Source organism: Coregonus lavaretus, assembly GCF_964263955.1.
Source record: "Coregonus lavaretus genome assembly, chromosome: 36".
Taxonomy (NCBI): Eukaryota; Metazoa; Chordata; class Actinopteri; order Salmoniformes; family Salmonidae; genus Coregonus; species Coregonus lavaretus.
In genome coordinates, this window is record NC_140023.1 from 452,861 (window position 1) to 466,799 (window position 13,939).

Genomic DNA, 13,939 nt, shown 5'->3' on the forward strand with positions numbered 1-13,939 from the left:
AGATAGATCCAAAACTGTCACTGCGCACGCGTGCTCCATACGGGTACTTTTTTTCATATCAGAGAAACTGTATATAATGATGAGATGTTCTTGTGTCCCCCCTAAAAATGGGAGCCGTTGTCCCAATTATCACTATATTCCCGCGTGGACACAATTTAACGAGTGGACTCTCTCGCTTCGCTTCTTCCTCTCTGGTCATATGTGCAGGTGTAGGGGTCATTTACGGTCACGGTAACAAGGTTCATCATAGACCCGTGCCTAAACACGAACAATGAAAAGCTTGAAATATCACTGCTGCTCTGTTGCAACTTGGAGAAAATATTAAATACAGTGTGTGATAATATACTGTGTGAGAAATAATATATGGAAAATATTGCATAATATACAGTGCCTGTGTTCATCACTAGCCATGTGTCCATCTCTAGCCAGCTACCACCCAGTTACTCAACCCTGCACCTTAGAGGCTGCTGCCCTATATACATAGACATGGAATCACTGGTCACTTTAATAATGTTTACATACTGCTTTACTCATTTAATGTATATACTGTATTCTATTCTACTGTATTTTAGTCAATGCCACTCTGACATTGCTCGTCCTAATATTTATATGTTTCTTAATTCCATTATTTTACTTTTAAATGTGTGTGTATTGTGGTGAATTGTTAGCTACTACTGCACTGTTGGAGCTAGGAACACAAGCATTTCGCTACACCCGCAATAACATCTGCTAAATAAACTCAGCAAAAAAAAGAAACCCTGTTTTCAGGACCCTGTCTTTCAAAGATAAGTCGTACAAATCCAAATAACTTCACAGATCTTCATTGTAAAAGGTTTAAACACTGTTTCCCATGCTTGTTCAATGAACCATAAACATTTAATGAACATGCACCTGTGGAACGGTCATTAAGACACTAACAGCTTACAGACGGTAGGCAATTAAGGTCACAGTTATGAAAACTTAAGACACTAAAGAGGCCTTTCTACTGACTCTGAAAAACACCAAAAGAAAGATGCCCAGGGTCCCTGCTCATCTGTGTGAACGTGCCTTAGGCATGCTGCAAGGAGGCATGAGGACTGCAGATGTGGCCAGGGCAATAAATTGCAATGTCCGTACTATGAGACACCTAAGACAGTGCTACAGGGAGACAGGATGGACAGCTGATCGTCCTCGCAGTGGCAGACCACGTGTAACAACACCTGCACAGGATCGGTATATCCGAACATCACACCTGCGGGACAGGTAAAGGATGGCAACAACAACTGCCCAAGTTACACCAGGAACGCACAATCCCTCCATCAGTGCTCAGACTGTCCGCAATAGGCTGAGAGAGGCTGGACTGAGGGCTTGTAGTAAGGCAGGTCCTCACCAGACATCACCGGCAACATCGTCGCCTATGGGCACAAACCCACCGTCACTGGACCAGACAGGACTGGCAAAAAGTGCTCTTCACTGACGAGTCGCGGTTTTGTCTCACCAGGGGTGATGGTCGGATTCGCGTTTATCGTCGAAGGAATGAGCGTTACACCGAGGCCTGTACTCTGGAGCGGGATCGATTTGGAGGTGGAGGGTCCGTCATGGTCTGGGGCGGTGTGTCACAGCATCATCGGACTGAGCTTGTTGTCATTGCAGGCAATCTCAACGCTGTGCATTACAGGGAAGACATCCTCCTCCCTCATGTGGTACCCATCCTGCAGGCTCATCCTGACATGACCCTCCAGAATGACAATGCCACCAGCCATACTGCTCGTTCTGTGTGTGATTTCCAGCAAGACAGGAATGTCAGTGTTCTGCCATGGCCAGCGAAGAGCCCGGATCTCAATCCCATTGAGCACGTCTGGGACCTGTTGGATCGGAAGGTGAGGGCTAGGGCCATTCCCCACAGAAATGTCCGGGAACTTGCAGGTGCCTTGGTGGAAGAGTGGGGTAACATCTCACAGCAAGAACTGGTGCAATCCATGAGGAGGAGATGCACTGCAGTACTTAATGCAGCTGGTGTCCACACCAGATACTGACTGTTACTTTTGATTTTGACCCCTCCTTTGTTCAGGGACACATTATTCAATTTCTGTTAGTCACATGTCTGTGGAACTTGTTCAGTTTATGTCTCAGTTGTTGAATCTTGTTATGTTCATACAAATATTTACACATGTTAAGTTTGCTGAAAATAAACGCAGTTGACAGTGAGAGGACGTTTCATTTTTTGCTGAGTTTATGTGTATGTGACCAATACAATTTGATTTGATAAATCTGATTGTTTCCAACAACTCAATAAAGACAGCAAAGTAATATCAATAGGTATTTCCACCAGTGTTGGTTTCTGAAAACGAGAGCAATACAATAATACAACGAGATGATTCCATGAATGGGACAAAATAACCATTACATTTTCCTTTGTGATACTAGTATGATTCTGACTTCTGTATCGGCAATATGAGATTGCAGCTGGAACTGTTACAATTGCAATGGTTATACAAGTGAATGGGTGATAGTATCCATTCAAAGAACTTTAATCACTGCACAACATTTATCACAGTATTTCACATAAAGCTTTCTTTGGGAGTATATGTACTGCTATCTATATGATGAATATAAATTAATCTTGGTTAACCCATAACTAAAGTATTGTGTAATTGGTCAGATGCTCGACTAAGTTCATGTCCATACATAGTAGGAGAAGAGACAGAACGAGAATCGGAATGAAGAGCTTGCAATTTACGGGCAAGTCTAAATGGGCCAAATGTCCCCTCTCCTTCCGAAATTCAAAAGATGCCAACACCTGCGAAATTGTGATCTGTCTAAATAACCAGTGAGGAAAAACCCAAGCACTGGAACTAATGCTGCTCATCACCTCACGCATCCCGTTATATCATGACATATCTACGATACCATTTATGTTTACGTAGTCTGTCCACGACAGATTCAATATGAATGAACATGTGCCCATGCCAGAAATGTGATTACTATGTGTAGATTCCTAAACAATGCATTCACAAAGAAATATATACAGCTAAATCCTTTTGTCGTTTTAACTGTGCAATATCTTGTGATCATTTCATATAAACAATTTATCATGCTTGGCCTAGGGATAGATACAAACCATTTCCCTTAACTCATCAGAAAATACTATTTCTTTTCGAAAACATGTAAAGTAAATCAATTTGTAAATCAACCTGCAGAGAAATAAATATCAAATATATAACATGACAGCCGTCTTCAGAGTTTTCAGCCTTCCTAATGGAAGAGATGCAGTATAAGTGTCAGTGTGTAGCCTTGCTTCATTGTAACAGGTGCATATACCGTATTTGAGTAAAGGACAGACAGAAACAACAGCCTACAGAACACTACAGTTGGTCTTTTGAAAGTGCAATGCTGAATATTATTTTAAATCATGAATATTGCACTAGGGTAGTGGAAGCAGTATCTACCTGGTTTGCAAGGCATCTATCTATACAAGAGGCTGTTTATCTATAGGCATGGGGGCTGACAGAAGTTTTATATGTCTCCTAACTTGCGTTCCAACTCGGTGAAAACCTTTGCATTCACATGATCCACTTCATCTTCCACCTACAGAAACCAAACAAAAAGAACAGCTATAACTTACACATTTTGGTGACATTGTTTATACATACTGCATATTTATTTATATACTGGATTCTTGACATAGCTCACTCTACTGCTGTACATATTCGTAGTATATATTGTATAAATTAATCAGGTGTAGATACGTATAGATTGAATTTGGATTCCTGTTATAGTGTTATTTGGGTTGTTCATTGGATTCTTCTGACATTTCTTGATTTTTTAAGGATTTTTTAGGTACTTTTTGTACTTGTTTGACATTTTACTACATTGTTAGGAGCTAGTAACATAAGCATTTCGCTGCGCCCGCTATAACATCTGCTAATCTGTGTACGCGACCAATCAACTTAGATTTGACATAACAAAGCAGATGCTGTTCCAACTTCATGTTTTAGTACTCACTCCATTCCCCTCTAACTCCTTCTCTCTACTCCCCTCTAACTCCTTCTCTCTACTCTCCTCTCTCCATTCCCCTCTAACTCCTTCTCTCTACTCTTCTCTCTCTCCATTCCCCTCTAACTCCTTCTCTCTCTCCATTCCCCTCTAACTCCTTCTCTCTCTCCATTCCCCTCTAACTCCTTCTCTCTACTCTTCTCTCACTCCATTCCCCTCTAACTCCTTCTCTCTACTCCCCTCTAACTCCTTCTCTCTACTCTTCTCTCTCTCCATTCCCCTCTAACTCCTTCTCTCTCTCCATTCCCCTCTAACTCCTTCTCTCTCTCCATTCCCCTCTAACTCCTTCTCTCTACTCTTCTCTCTCTCCATTCCCCTCTAACTCCTTCTCACTACTCTTCTCTCTCTCCATTCCCCTCTAACTACTTCTCTCTACTCTTCTCTCTCTCCATTCCCCTCTAACTCCTTCTCTCTACTCTCCTCTCTCCATTCCCCTCTAACTCCTTCTCTCTACTCCTCGCTCTCCATTCCCCTCTAACTCCTTCTCTCTACTCTTCTCTCTCTCCATTCCCCTCTAACTCCTTCTCTCTACTCTTCTCTCTCTCCATTCCCCTCTAACTCCTTCTCTCTACTCTCCTCTCTCCATTCCCCTCTAACTCCTTCTCACTACTCTTCTCTCTCTCCATTCCCCTCTAACTCCTTCTCTCTACTCTTCTCTCTCTCCATTCCCCTCTAACTCCTTCTCTCTCTCCATCCCCCTCTAACTCCTTCTCTCTACTCTTCTCTCTCTCCATTCCCCTCTAACTCCTTCTCTCTACTCTTCTCTCTCTCCATTCCCCTCTAACTCCTTCTCTCTACTCTTCTCTCTCTCCATTCCCCTCTAACTCCTTCTCTCTACTCCTCGCTCTCCATTCCCCTCTAACTCCTTCTCTCCACTCTTCTCTCTCTCCATTCCCCTCTAACTCCTTCTCTCTACTCCTCGCTCTCCATTCCCCTCTAACTCCTTCTCTCCACTCTTCTCTCTCTCCATTCCCCTCTAACTCCTTCTCTCTACTCTTCTCTCTCTACATTCCCTTCTAACTCCTTCTCTCTACTGCTCTCTCTCCATTCATCCTCTCCTTTCTGCCTCTCACCTGTTCCACGTCATCCACCTCAGGGATGTAGAACTGCAGCATGTTCTGGATGCCATTCTTCAGGGTGACAGTGGAGCTGGGGCAGCCGGTGCATGAGCCAACCAGCTTCAGCTTCACCGTGCCATTCTCAAAGCCCTTAAAGATGATATCACCGCCATCCTCCATCACCGTGGGCCTGTGTGAGACGGGAGGGTTTATCAGTTTAGTTTGTTATTCAACAATATAACAGGTATTATTACAATTGCTATTAAAAACTAGGAGGGAGAGAAGGAGAGGAAGAAGAAGACAAAGTGTTTAAGAGAGGGGAGGGGAGGAGTTTAAGAGAGGGGAGGGGAGGGGAGGGGAGAAATCCTTGACGATAACGATAGTCTATATTTCATATCAACATCACTTCTATCATTTGTTTGTGGAACAACTTCAGTGCCCAAACAATCTGCCAGATTGCATTTTGCTTGAAGAGCTTCTGAGCCAAAACATATTTATCAAGACTGTCAACAAAACATTCCAAGGATGCCTCTAGGGCTCAGATTTCACAAATGAGTCATATTGTACTAGATCAGTGATTTCCAACTCCAGTCCTCCAGTATCCCCAACAGTACACATTTTTGTTGTAGCCCTGGACAAGCACACCGGATTCTACTTGTCAGCTAATCATCAAGCCCTCAAATGGCGGATTCGATTATACTGAGCCGCGGTGCACCGGTCTACGGCCGATGACGTGAGGAAAAGTGGTGAGGGAGGGGCGCCCTGCTCAAATGGAACAGTAATCTGCACCGCTCGGTCATGTTGTCAACAAGGCAGCATGGTGCACTGTCCAGAAACATACAACATCTATTTTCGGAAAGTATTTAGACCCCTTGACTTTTTCCACATTTTGTTATGTTACAGCCTTATTTTGTTGCTGAAGAGACGGGGTACACAAACACGTAGAAATTGCAATAAGTATTTCATTGAGTCAACAATACATTTGTTGATTGATGCATACAGTGCATTCGTAAAGTATTCAGACCCCTTGACTTTTTCCACATTTTGTTACGTTACAGCCTTATTCTAAAATGGATTAAATAAATAAATCTCAATCTAAACAATACCCCATAATGACTAAGCGGAAAACGTTTTTAGAAATGTTTGCAAATGTATTAAAAATAAACAGAAATACCTTATTTACATAAGTATTCAGACCCTTTGCTATGAGACTCGAAATTGAGCTCAGGTGCATCCTGTTTCCATTGATCATCCTTGAGATGTTTCTACAACTTGGAGTCCACCTGTGGTAAATTCAATTGATTGGACATGATTTGGAAAGGCACACACCTGTCCCACAGATGACAGTGCATGTCAGAGCAAAAACGGAAGCCACTCCTCAGTAAAAGGTACATGACAGCCCGCTTGGAGTTTGCCAAAAGGCATCTAAAGACTCTCAGACCATGAGAAACAAGATCCTCTGGTCTGATAAAACCAAGATTGAACTCTTTGGCCTGAATACCAAGCGTCACGTCTGGAGGAAACCTGGCACCATCCCTACGGTGAAGCATGGTAGTGGCAGCATCATGCTGTGGGGATGTTTTTCAGCTGCAGGGACTGGGAGACTAGTCAGGATCGAGGCAAAAATGAACAGAGCAAAGTACAGAGAGATCCTTGATGAAAACCTGCTTCAGAGCTCTCAGGACCTCAGACTGGGGCGAAGGTTCACCTGTCTCTTCACCTGTCTCTGAATGTCCTTGAGTGGCCCAGCCAGAGCCCGGACTTGAACCCGATCGAACATCTCTGGAGAGATCTGAAAATAGCTGTACAGCAACGCTCCCCATCCAACCTGACAGAGCTTGAGAGGATCTGCAGAGAAGAATGGGAGAAACTCCCCAAATACAGGTGTGCCAAGTTTGTAGCGTCATACCCAAGAAGACTCCAGGCTGTAATCGCTGGCAAAGGTGCTTCAACAAAGTAAAGGGTCTGAATACTTATATTTCAGTTTTTAAAAAACAACCCGTTTTTGCTTTGTCATTATGGGGTATTGTGTGTAGATTGATGAGGGGGAAAAACGATTTAATACATTTTAGAATAAGGCTGTAACCTAACAAAATGTGGAAAAAGTCAAAGGGTCTGAATACTTTCTGAAGGCACTGTATGTTTGAATTTTCTGGTTTTCATTGGGAAGACAGATAGTGTTTTTATCAAAAGCAATCACTTTTGCATGTGAAAACACAGAAGCCTACTCATTACTCCACGTGCTTAATGACTTACAGTGCATTAGGAAAGTATTCAGACCCCTTGACTTTTCATATTTTGTTACGTTACAGCCTTATTTTAAATGGATTAAATAAATGTTTAAGGCTGTAACGTAACATAATATGGAAAAAGTCAAGGGGTCTGAATTCTTGCCGAATGCACTGTAACTTTTGTTTTGAACCGACTTCGCCGAGGGCTTTGAACGCTGCACCTGGAGGCAGCCCGGTTCCAAAACAAATGCAATCAACTTTCACCCGGTGCAAAACACGCCTACCCGGTCGCCCGGGCCAGATGAATCGAATCCCCTCAGTGAGTTGAATCAGGTGAGTGTCAGGCTACAACAACAATGTGTGCTGTTGTGGGTACTGGAGTTGGGAAACACTGTACTAGATTGACAAAATGTTGTCAGTGTAACACACTCATCATACTGAGAGAATGTGGGGATTTTTACCTGATCCATGTACAGTGGAGAAAAAAAGTATTTAGTCAGCCACCAATTGTGCAAGTTCTTCCACTTAAAAAGATGAGAGAGGCCTGTAATTTTCATCATAGGTACACATCAACTATGACAGACAAATTGAGGAAAAAAAATCCAGAAAACCACATTGTAGGATTTTTAATGAATTTATTTGCTAATATATTTATTTGAAAATAAGTATTTGGTCACCTACAAACAAGCAAGATTTCTGGCTCTCACAGACCTGTAACTTCTTCTTTAAGAGGCTCCTCTGTCCTCCACTCGTTACCTGTATTAATGGCACCTGTTTGAACTAGTTATCAATATAAAAGACACCTGTCCACAACCTCAAACAGTCACACTCCAAACTCCACTATGGCCAAGACCAAAGAGCTGTCAAAGGACACCAGAAACAAAATTGTAGACCTGCACCAGGCTGGGAAGACTGAATCTGCAATAGGTAAGCAGCTTGGTGTGAAGAAATCAACTGTGGGAGCAATTATTAGGAAATGGAAGACATACAACACCACTGATAATGTCCCTCGATCTGGGGCTCCACGCAAGATCTCACCCTGTGGGGTCAAAATGATCACAAGAACGGTGAGCAAAAATCCCAGAACCACACAGGGGGACCTAGTGAATGACCTGCAGAGAGCTGGGACCAAAGTAACAAAGCCTACCATCAGTAACACACTACGCCGCCAGGGACTCAAATCCTGCAGTGCCAGACGTGTCCCCCTGCTTAAGCCAGTACATGTCCAGGCCCGTCTGAAGTTTGCTAGAGTGCATTTGGATGATCCAGAAGAGGATTGGGAGAATGTCATATGGTCAGATGAAACCAAAATATAACTTTTTGGTAAAAACTCAACTCGTCGTGTTTGGAGGACAAAGAATGCTGAGTTGCATCCAAAGAACACCATACCTACTGTGAAGCATGGGGGTGGAAACATCATGCTTTGGGGCTGTTTTTCTGCAAAGGGACCAGGACGACTGATCCGTGTAAAGGAAAGAATGAATGGGGCCATGTATCGTGAGATTTTGAGTGAAAACCTCCTTCCATCAGCAAGGGCATTGAAGATGAAACGTGGCTGGGTCTTTCAGCATGACAATGATCCCAAACACACCGCCCGGGCAACGAAGGAGTGGCTTCGTAAGAAGCATTTCAAGGTCCTGGAGTGGCCTAGCCAGTCTCCAGATCTCAACCCCATAGAAAATCTTTGGAGGGAGTTGAAAGTCCGTATTGCCCAGCGACAGCCCCAAAACATCACTGCTCTAGAGGAGATCTGCATGGAGGAATGGGCCAAAATACCAGCAACAGTGTGTGAAAACCTTGTGAAGACTTACAGAAAACGTTTGACCTGTGTCATTGCCAACAAAGGGTATATAACAAAGTATTGAGAAACTTTTGTTATTGACCAAATACTTATTTTCCACCATAATTTGCAAATAAATTCATTAAAAATCCTACAATGTGATTTTCTGGGTTTTTTTTTTCTCATTTTGTCTGTCATAGTTGACGTGTACCTATGATGAAAATTACAGGCCTCTCTCATCTTTTTAAGTGGGAGAACTTGCACAATTGGTGGCTGACTAAATAGTTTTTTCCCCCACTGTATCTACAGCAAAACATCATGAGAGTGACACATTCATCATACTAATAGTATGTGGGGATTTTACCTGATACGTGTATCTAAAAGCTCCTTTATCATTGAAACAATTTCATCATCATCTTCAGAGTGACCTAAAACAGGAACACCATGACAACCTTATTAGGCCATGTTCATCATTCCAAAAAACAAACATATTTTAATGATATGTACATGGTTTATCAAGATGACAATACAGTACAGATTGACCCTCAAATAGAGTCCTGCATCGGATTGAATACCCACGGTTACCCGCAAAAAAAATCAGCTGGCGGGTGGAATGAAAACATTCTATCAACCCGCGGGTCGCCTCGCGGTTCAGAACAATTATATTGCGGGTCGGAAACATTTGAAATCAAGATACTATCTTTTTTTACAAACCCAGGAGCTTATTGTGTTGAATTGTGTTGTGAATTCAATTGGGCTATGTGAAAAGTGAGGCAGACATAGCGAAGGCTACCAGCCACGCAGCGAGACAGTGGGGCAGAGAACTGTCCATTAGTAGCCTATTTGTGTGGTGCTGAAACATAATTTGTCCATGTGCAGATTTTATATTCCCTTCCGCCACACGACAATACGTTGCCAAGTTAATTTTCCCTGACTCCTAGCTCACGTGAAAATGGCTAACCTAACAGGAGAAATAATAAGAACGTTTATGATGATGAAATACACCATTGTGGAAACAGGTGCTGCGAGAGTGAAATCCACGGTTTGGAAGGATTTTGTAGTCATCGTGGACAAGGACGACAACAACACGGTAGATGGATACACAGCCTGCAAAAGTGCAAGCAGGTATTTGACGTAAATGTATTTGTTTACAATAATTATGTTAATCATTACATTCATTCAGGCATCCGTTGATTTAGACCAAACGCAGGCCATATCAAGTTTAATCCAGTGCAGCTTTTAAAAGTTTGAGTAGCCAATAGCCTACTAAATAAACATATTTTTGCAGCCTATAGCCTACTCAATTCTGGGAATTGTTTAAGTTTTAATTAAAGTATTTGATGATTTAAACAATATTGAATGTTAAGGAATTGTTTTGTTATGTCGGCTATAGGCTTCCATTAGGTAAGGAGGCTAATTAGAAGGCTCTTTTTTTTTACGCGATTTGAGTTGTCAATGTGCTGCTTCGCATAGTGAAAATGAGAAGATAGGCCTATCGTTCTTAATTCATGGCATGGTTCCCTTTTATCCAAATGTTGAATAGACATGCAGACAAATGAATTCACGCAGGGAGGGTAATAGCCTTAAAGCCTACTACTCTAGTCATAAAAACTATTCAATAAATTGATGTTTTTTGGTGGGTCACGGATCGGCTCTCGGAATAATTCAATGCAGGTGGCGGAGAAAAATATTTTATGATGTTGGATATTGGGTGGGACTGGCGCGGGGCGGGTGCGACTCCAAAAAACGGACCACTGCAGCACTCTACCCTCAAACACTCATATGAAGAAGAGTGTTGTTCCTGTCATACTCACTGCTCTCATGGTGGGTCACCCCCGTGGTTATGGGGTCTCCACTGTCAAAGAACTTAGTGATGGCATCCATGGCATGGTGCTTGATGTCCGTCCACTCCACATCATCATCTGCCTGGCAAGGGCAACACAAAAAATGCAAAGGCCTGGTAAATTAATATGGCTGGGCCCCGATTCCCCACCCCTCTCCCAAAATGTGCACTTGCACACTTTCTTGCATGGATTTAGCAATGGTGAAAACTCCCTCCTGCCAATGCTTATACTAATCCTATGCTTTTAAATCCATGACAAGGAGTGTGCAAGTGCACACTTTGGGAGAAGGGTTGAGAATTGGAATGTAGCCCATGTATTGAATCAGAAAGTTTTCATAACTTTTATTTGTGACACAGTCATTATGGTCTTATGATGGCACACCATATCCCAGAGCAAATGGATAGGGTTGGTAAAAGGAAATGGAAGGTAGATGAGGGTTTAAACTTTAAAGTTTCTTTATTGGGTACCTTGGTCACCGTGATGAAGTCAGGACCATAGAACACACTTTTCACTCCTTCGATTCCAAAGAGGTCCCTGTGAAACCATGGAGCAGCAACCAAGAGTGTTCCATGTCATAAACATTTCATGATGTTAGTATGTACAGTAATATCTATGACCTATAATCCTCATGGTGTGCTCAGAACAAGGTGGAGAGGCTCATTGCACTTTGCTATTGATTTTGACTTGAGGCACGCAAAGAACTGTAACTTAGGCTAATCAGTACAGTAAACCATAACAACTAAGAAATACATTCAGAAATGGGCTTAATTCCTCAAATTTCATTTAATTCCCTCTCCCTTGTAAATTCCATTTATTTTCATTCAAATTCCCGGTCAGTCTTTGAATTCCGAGATAATTCAATTCCTCTCAATTCCAATGTTAGGTAAATTCAAAGAATTCAATTCCCAATTCAATACGCAACAATTCCACAAATTCCTATTTGAATTAAATTCCCTTAGGCTTTCAGGCTGACCATGTCACTGTTAAGACAGCCTAATTATACTGGAAATATAGAAATACAAGTTGAAATGATTTAAAACAAATCCTGCAGTCCTATTTTATATACTAAGTGCATTAATTACATTAACTGGGAAATGTTCAATTCAATTCCAATTCAAACAGTCCAAACAGTCTAATTCAATTCCAATTCCATAACTTGAAGATTGTTGAAATTTGAATTGAATTCAATGTAAATTCTCCACTTCATGAGTTAATTCAAGATTTGAATTGAAATGTCAAATTAAATTGGAATTGACCCCAACCCTGCCTAGAATACACATGATTATCTTCAGCTCAAGTTATTGTACAGCAGTTCATGTACAAGCGTCACTGGTTCTCACACGCTCTGAAAATCAAACAAGCTAATGTTTTAAAATCTAGCTTATTCACACTGTCTGGTTTCGTCATGGTTACTGCTCATTGTTTAGATTCTTGCTACTGTCATATTTCAATAGCTCATAAAAATACAATTCCCCTTTTATCCAACAGTACTAACCTGGCTAAGGAGGAGCACTCTGCAGAGCTTGGAGAGGGGAAATCCAGGGTCCCCACCCCCAACACAGGCTTACCAGGGAGGAACTTCAAGCTCCGTGGGTTTGGAGTGTCCTGTGTCTGAATGGACAAGTGTCGCACTGAAACATAATGGTATGGTCATCTTTCGAGCATATCGTTCCACTAGTAAGTTTATAGGCCTACTCTGAATATACTACAGAAAAACATGACAACCGTAGCCTTTGAATGTGGTTGTTGAAAGTGGTTCTTATGGAGTAAGTAAATGTGAATGAGGTTGTTGTTTTTTTAGGCCAGTTTCTCACCTACGAACTGTGTGGGTCCAGTCCGAGGCAGAAGTTGAACTTTTCTGTAGTTCGGGCCAATGCATTGTGTGTGGAACTGGTTTCTCGTCTTGATTGGAAACCTAGAACAGACAGTACATGTCAAGTCATGTAGTTAGATGGTCCGACATTAATTCAACAGAGTGGGTTTATCGCAGGTTTGTCCTTACAAACATGTCACTTCGGGATGGCCTTAACGACATGAACTTGCGACCTTGTCAACAAGCAAAGAAAAAACGATAAAGCATCTAGCTAGCTACCGATGGTTGTTTAATGACACTGATTAGGCTTGGTGATGCCTCAATGACCAAACTGCAAAACTGAGAAAGATTTTAGCTAGCTAGATTCTCAGAAAGTTAGCTAGCTACTGCAAACTTTACGCAATCGAGTTGTTGATGACAGGTTTAGCAAGCACAACAAGAGCCAGGCAAACTGAGTTTTTGTTATAAAATGCTTTACTTCATGGCCGATCGTGATTGTAGACTTTAATATGTATACAATTTGGGAAATATCTGCTGCGCAACATGATGCGATTAGGCTACACTACAGTAGGTTTGACAATGATGTCGCAGTTAGCTTGGCTAACTAGCTAGGTCAACCTTCGATTCCTAAAGAAAATTGACAGCCAATCGTGGTGAATTCACAGCAATACCTTCATTACGTTGATATACCCAATGAGAAATGTTATGTTAGTAGAAACTCAAACCTAAAATGTGATGTATTTCGTGACTGAATCAACCGTTGAAGACTCCATCTTATGCGGGCAGCCATTTCATTTGTTTTGAAAATGAGGACCCAAGACAGAGCTGTTTTCACATATCCTATTTTAAATAGATTACAATTGCTCCACAATTTGCTTATTAATCGTTAGTTTGATAAGTAAATATTCTTATTCATTACAATAAACAAACATAAGTTCTATATATAGCTTATATATACTCTTGAAGTACGAATATTGGCATCTAAACGGCCAGCCACTACTGAGAACGAATCAATGATCTGTTTGTGCTGTATGCAATGATAAAAGTAAATCAGAATTCTTGCACGAAAATGTATTGGGATTTTGTTGCTGCTACTAGAGCAAAACATAGCCTATCTCATTATTTTGTAAGTATTTAATGTAAATTATCACTGAAGTTGGCCTATGGTTGATAGGTCA

General features: G+C 41.7%; 1 protein-coding gene across 1 annotated transcript; it reads right to left on the minus strand.

Moving 5' to 3' along the window:
* Positions 1-2,190: 2,190 nt before the first annotated feature.
* LOC311110956 (NFU1 iron-sulfur cluster scaffold homolog, mitochondrial-like) lies at positions 2,191-13,808 on the minus strand. Its single transcript, XM_084153604.1, has 8 exons — positions 13,487-13,808; positions 12,763-12,863; positions 12,444-12,579; positions 11,416-11,482; positions 10,919-11,030; positions 9,469-9,532; positions 5,109-5,283; positions 2,191-3,567 (listed from the first exon to the last, which is right to left on the minus strand). Exons 1-8 carry the CDS (start codon positions 13,549-13,551, stop codon positions 3,496-3,498), a joined length of 792 nt encoding a protein of 263 aa, XP_084009730.1. The 5' UTR covers positions 13,552-13,808; the 3' UTR covers positions 2,191-3,495.
* Between the last annotated feature and the right edge of the window lie 131 nt (positions 13,809-13,939).

Coding starts and splice junctions, on each gene's coding strand:
- LOC311110956 (XM_084153604.1), bottom strand. CDS start 13,551: ATGGCTGCCCGCATAAGATGGAGTCTTCAACGGTTGATTCAGTCACGA. Junction 12,580..12,762: donor TGGACCCACACAGTTCGTAG/GTGAGAAACTGG, acceptor ATTATGTTTCAG/TGCGACACTTGTCCATTCAG. Junction 3,568..5,108: donor AGGTGGATGACGTGGAACAG/GTGAGAGGCAGA, acceptor TGGTTTCTGTAG/GTGGAAGATGAAGTGGATCA.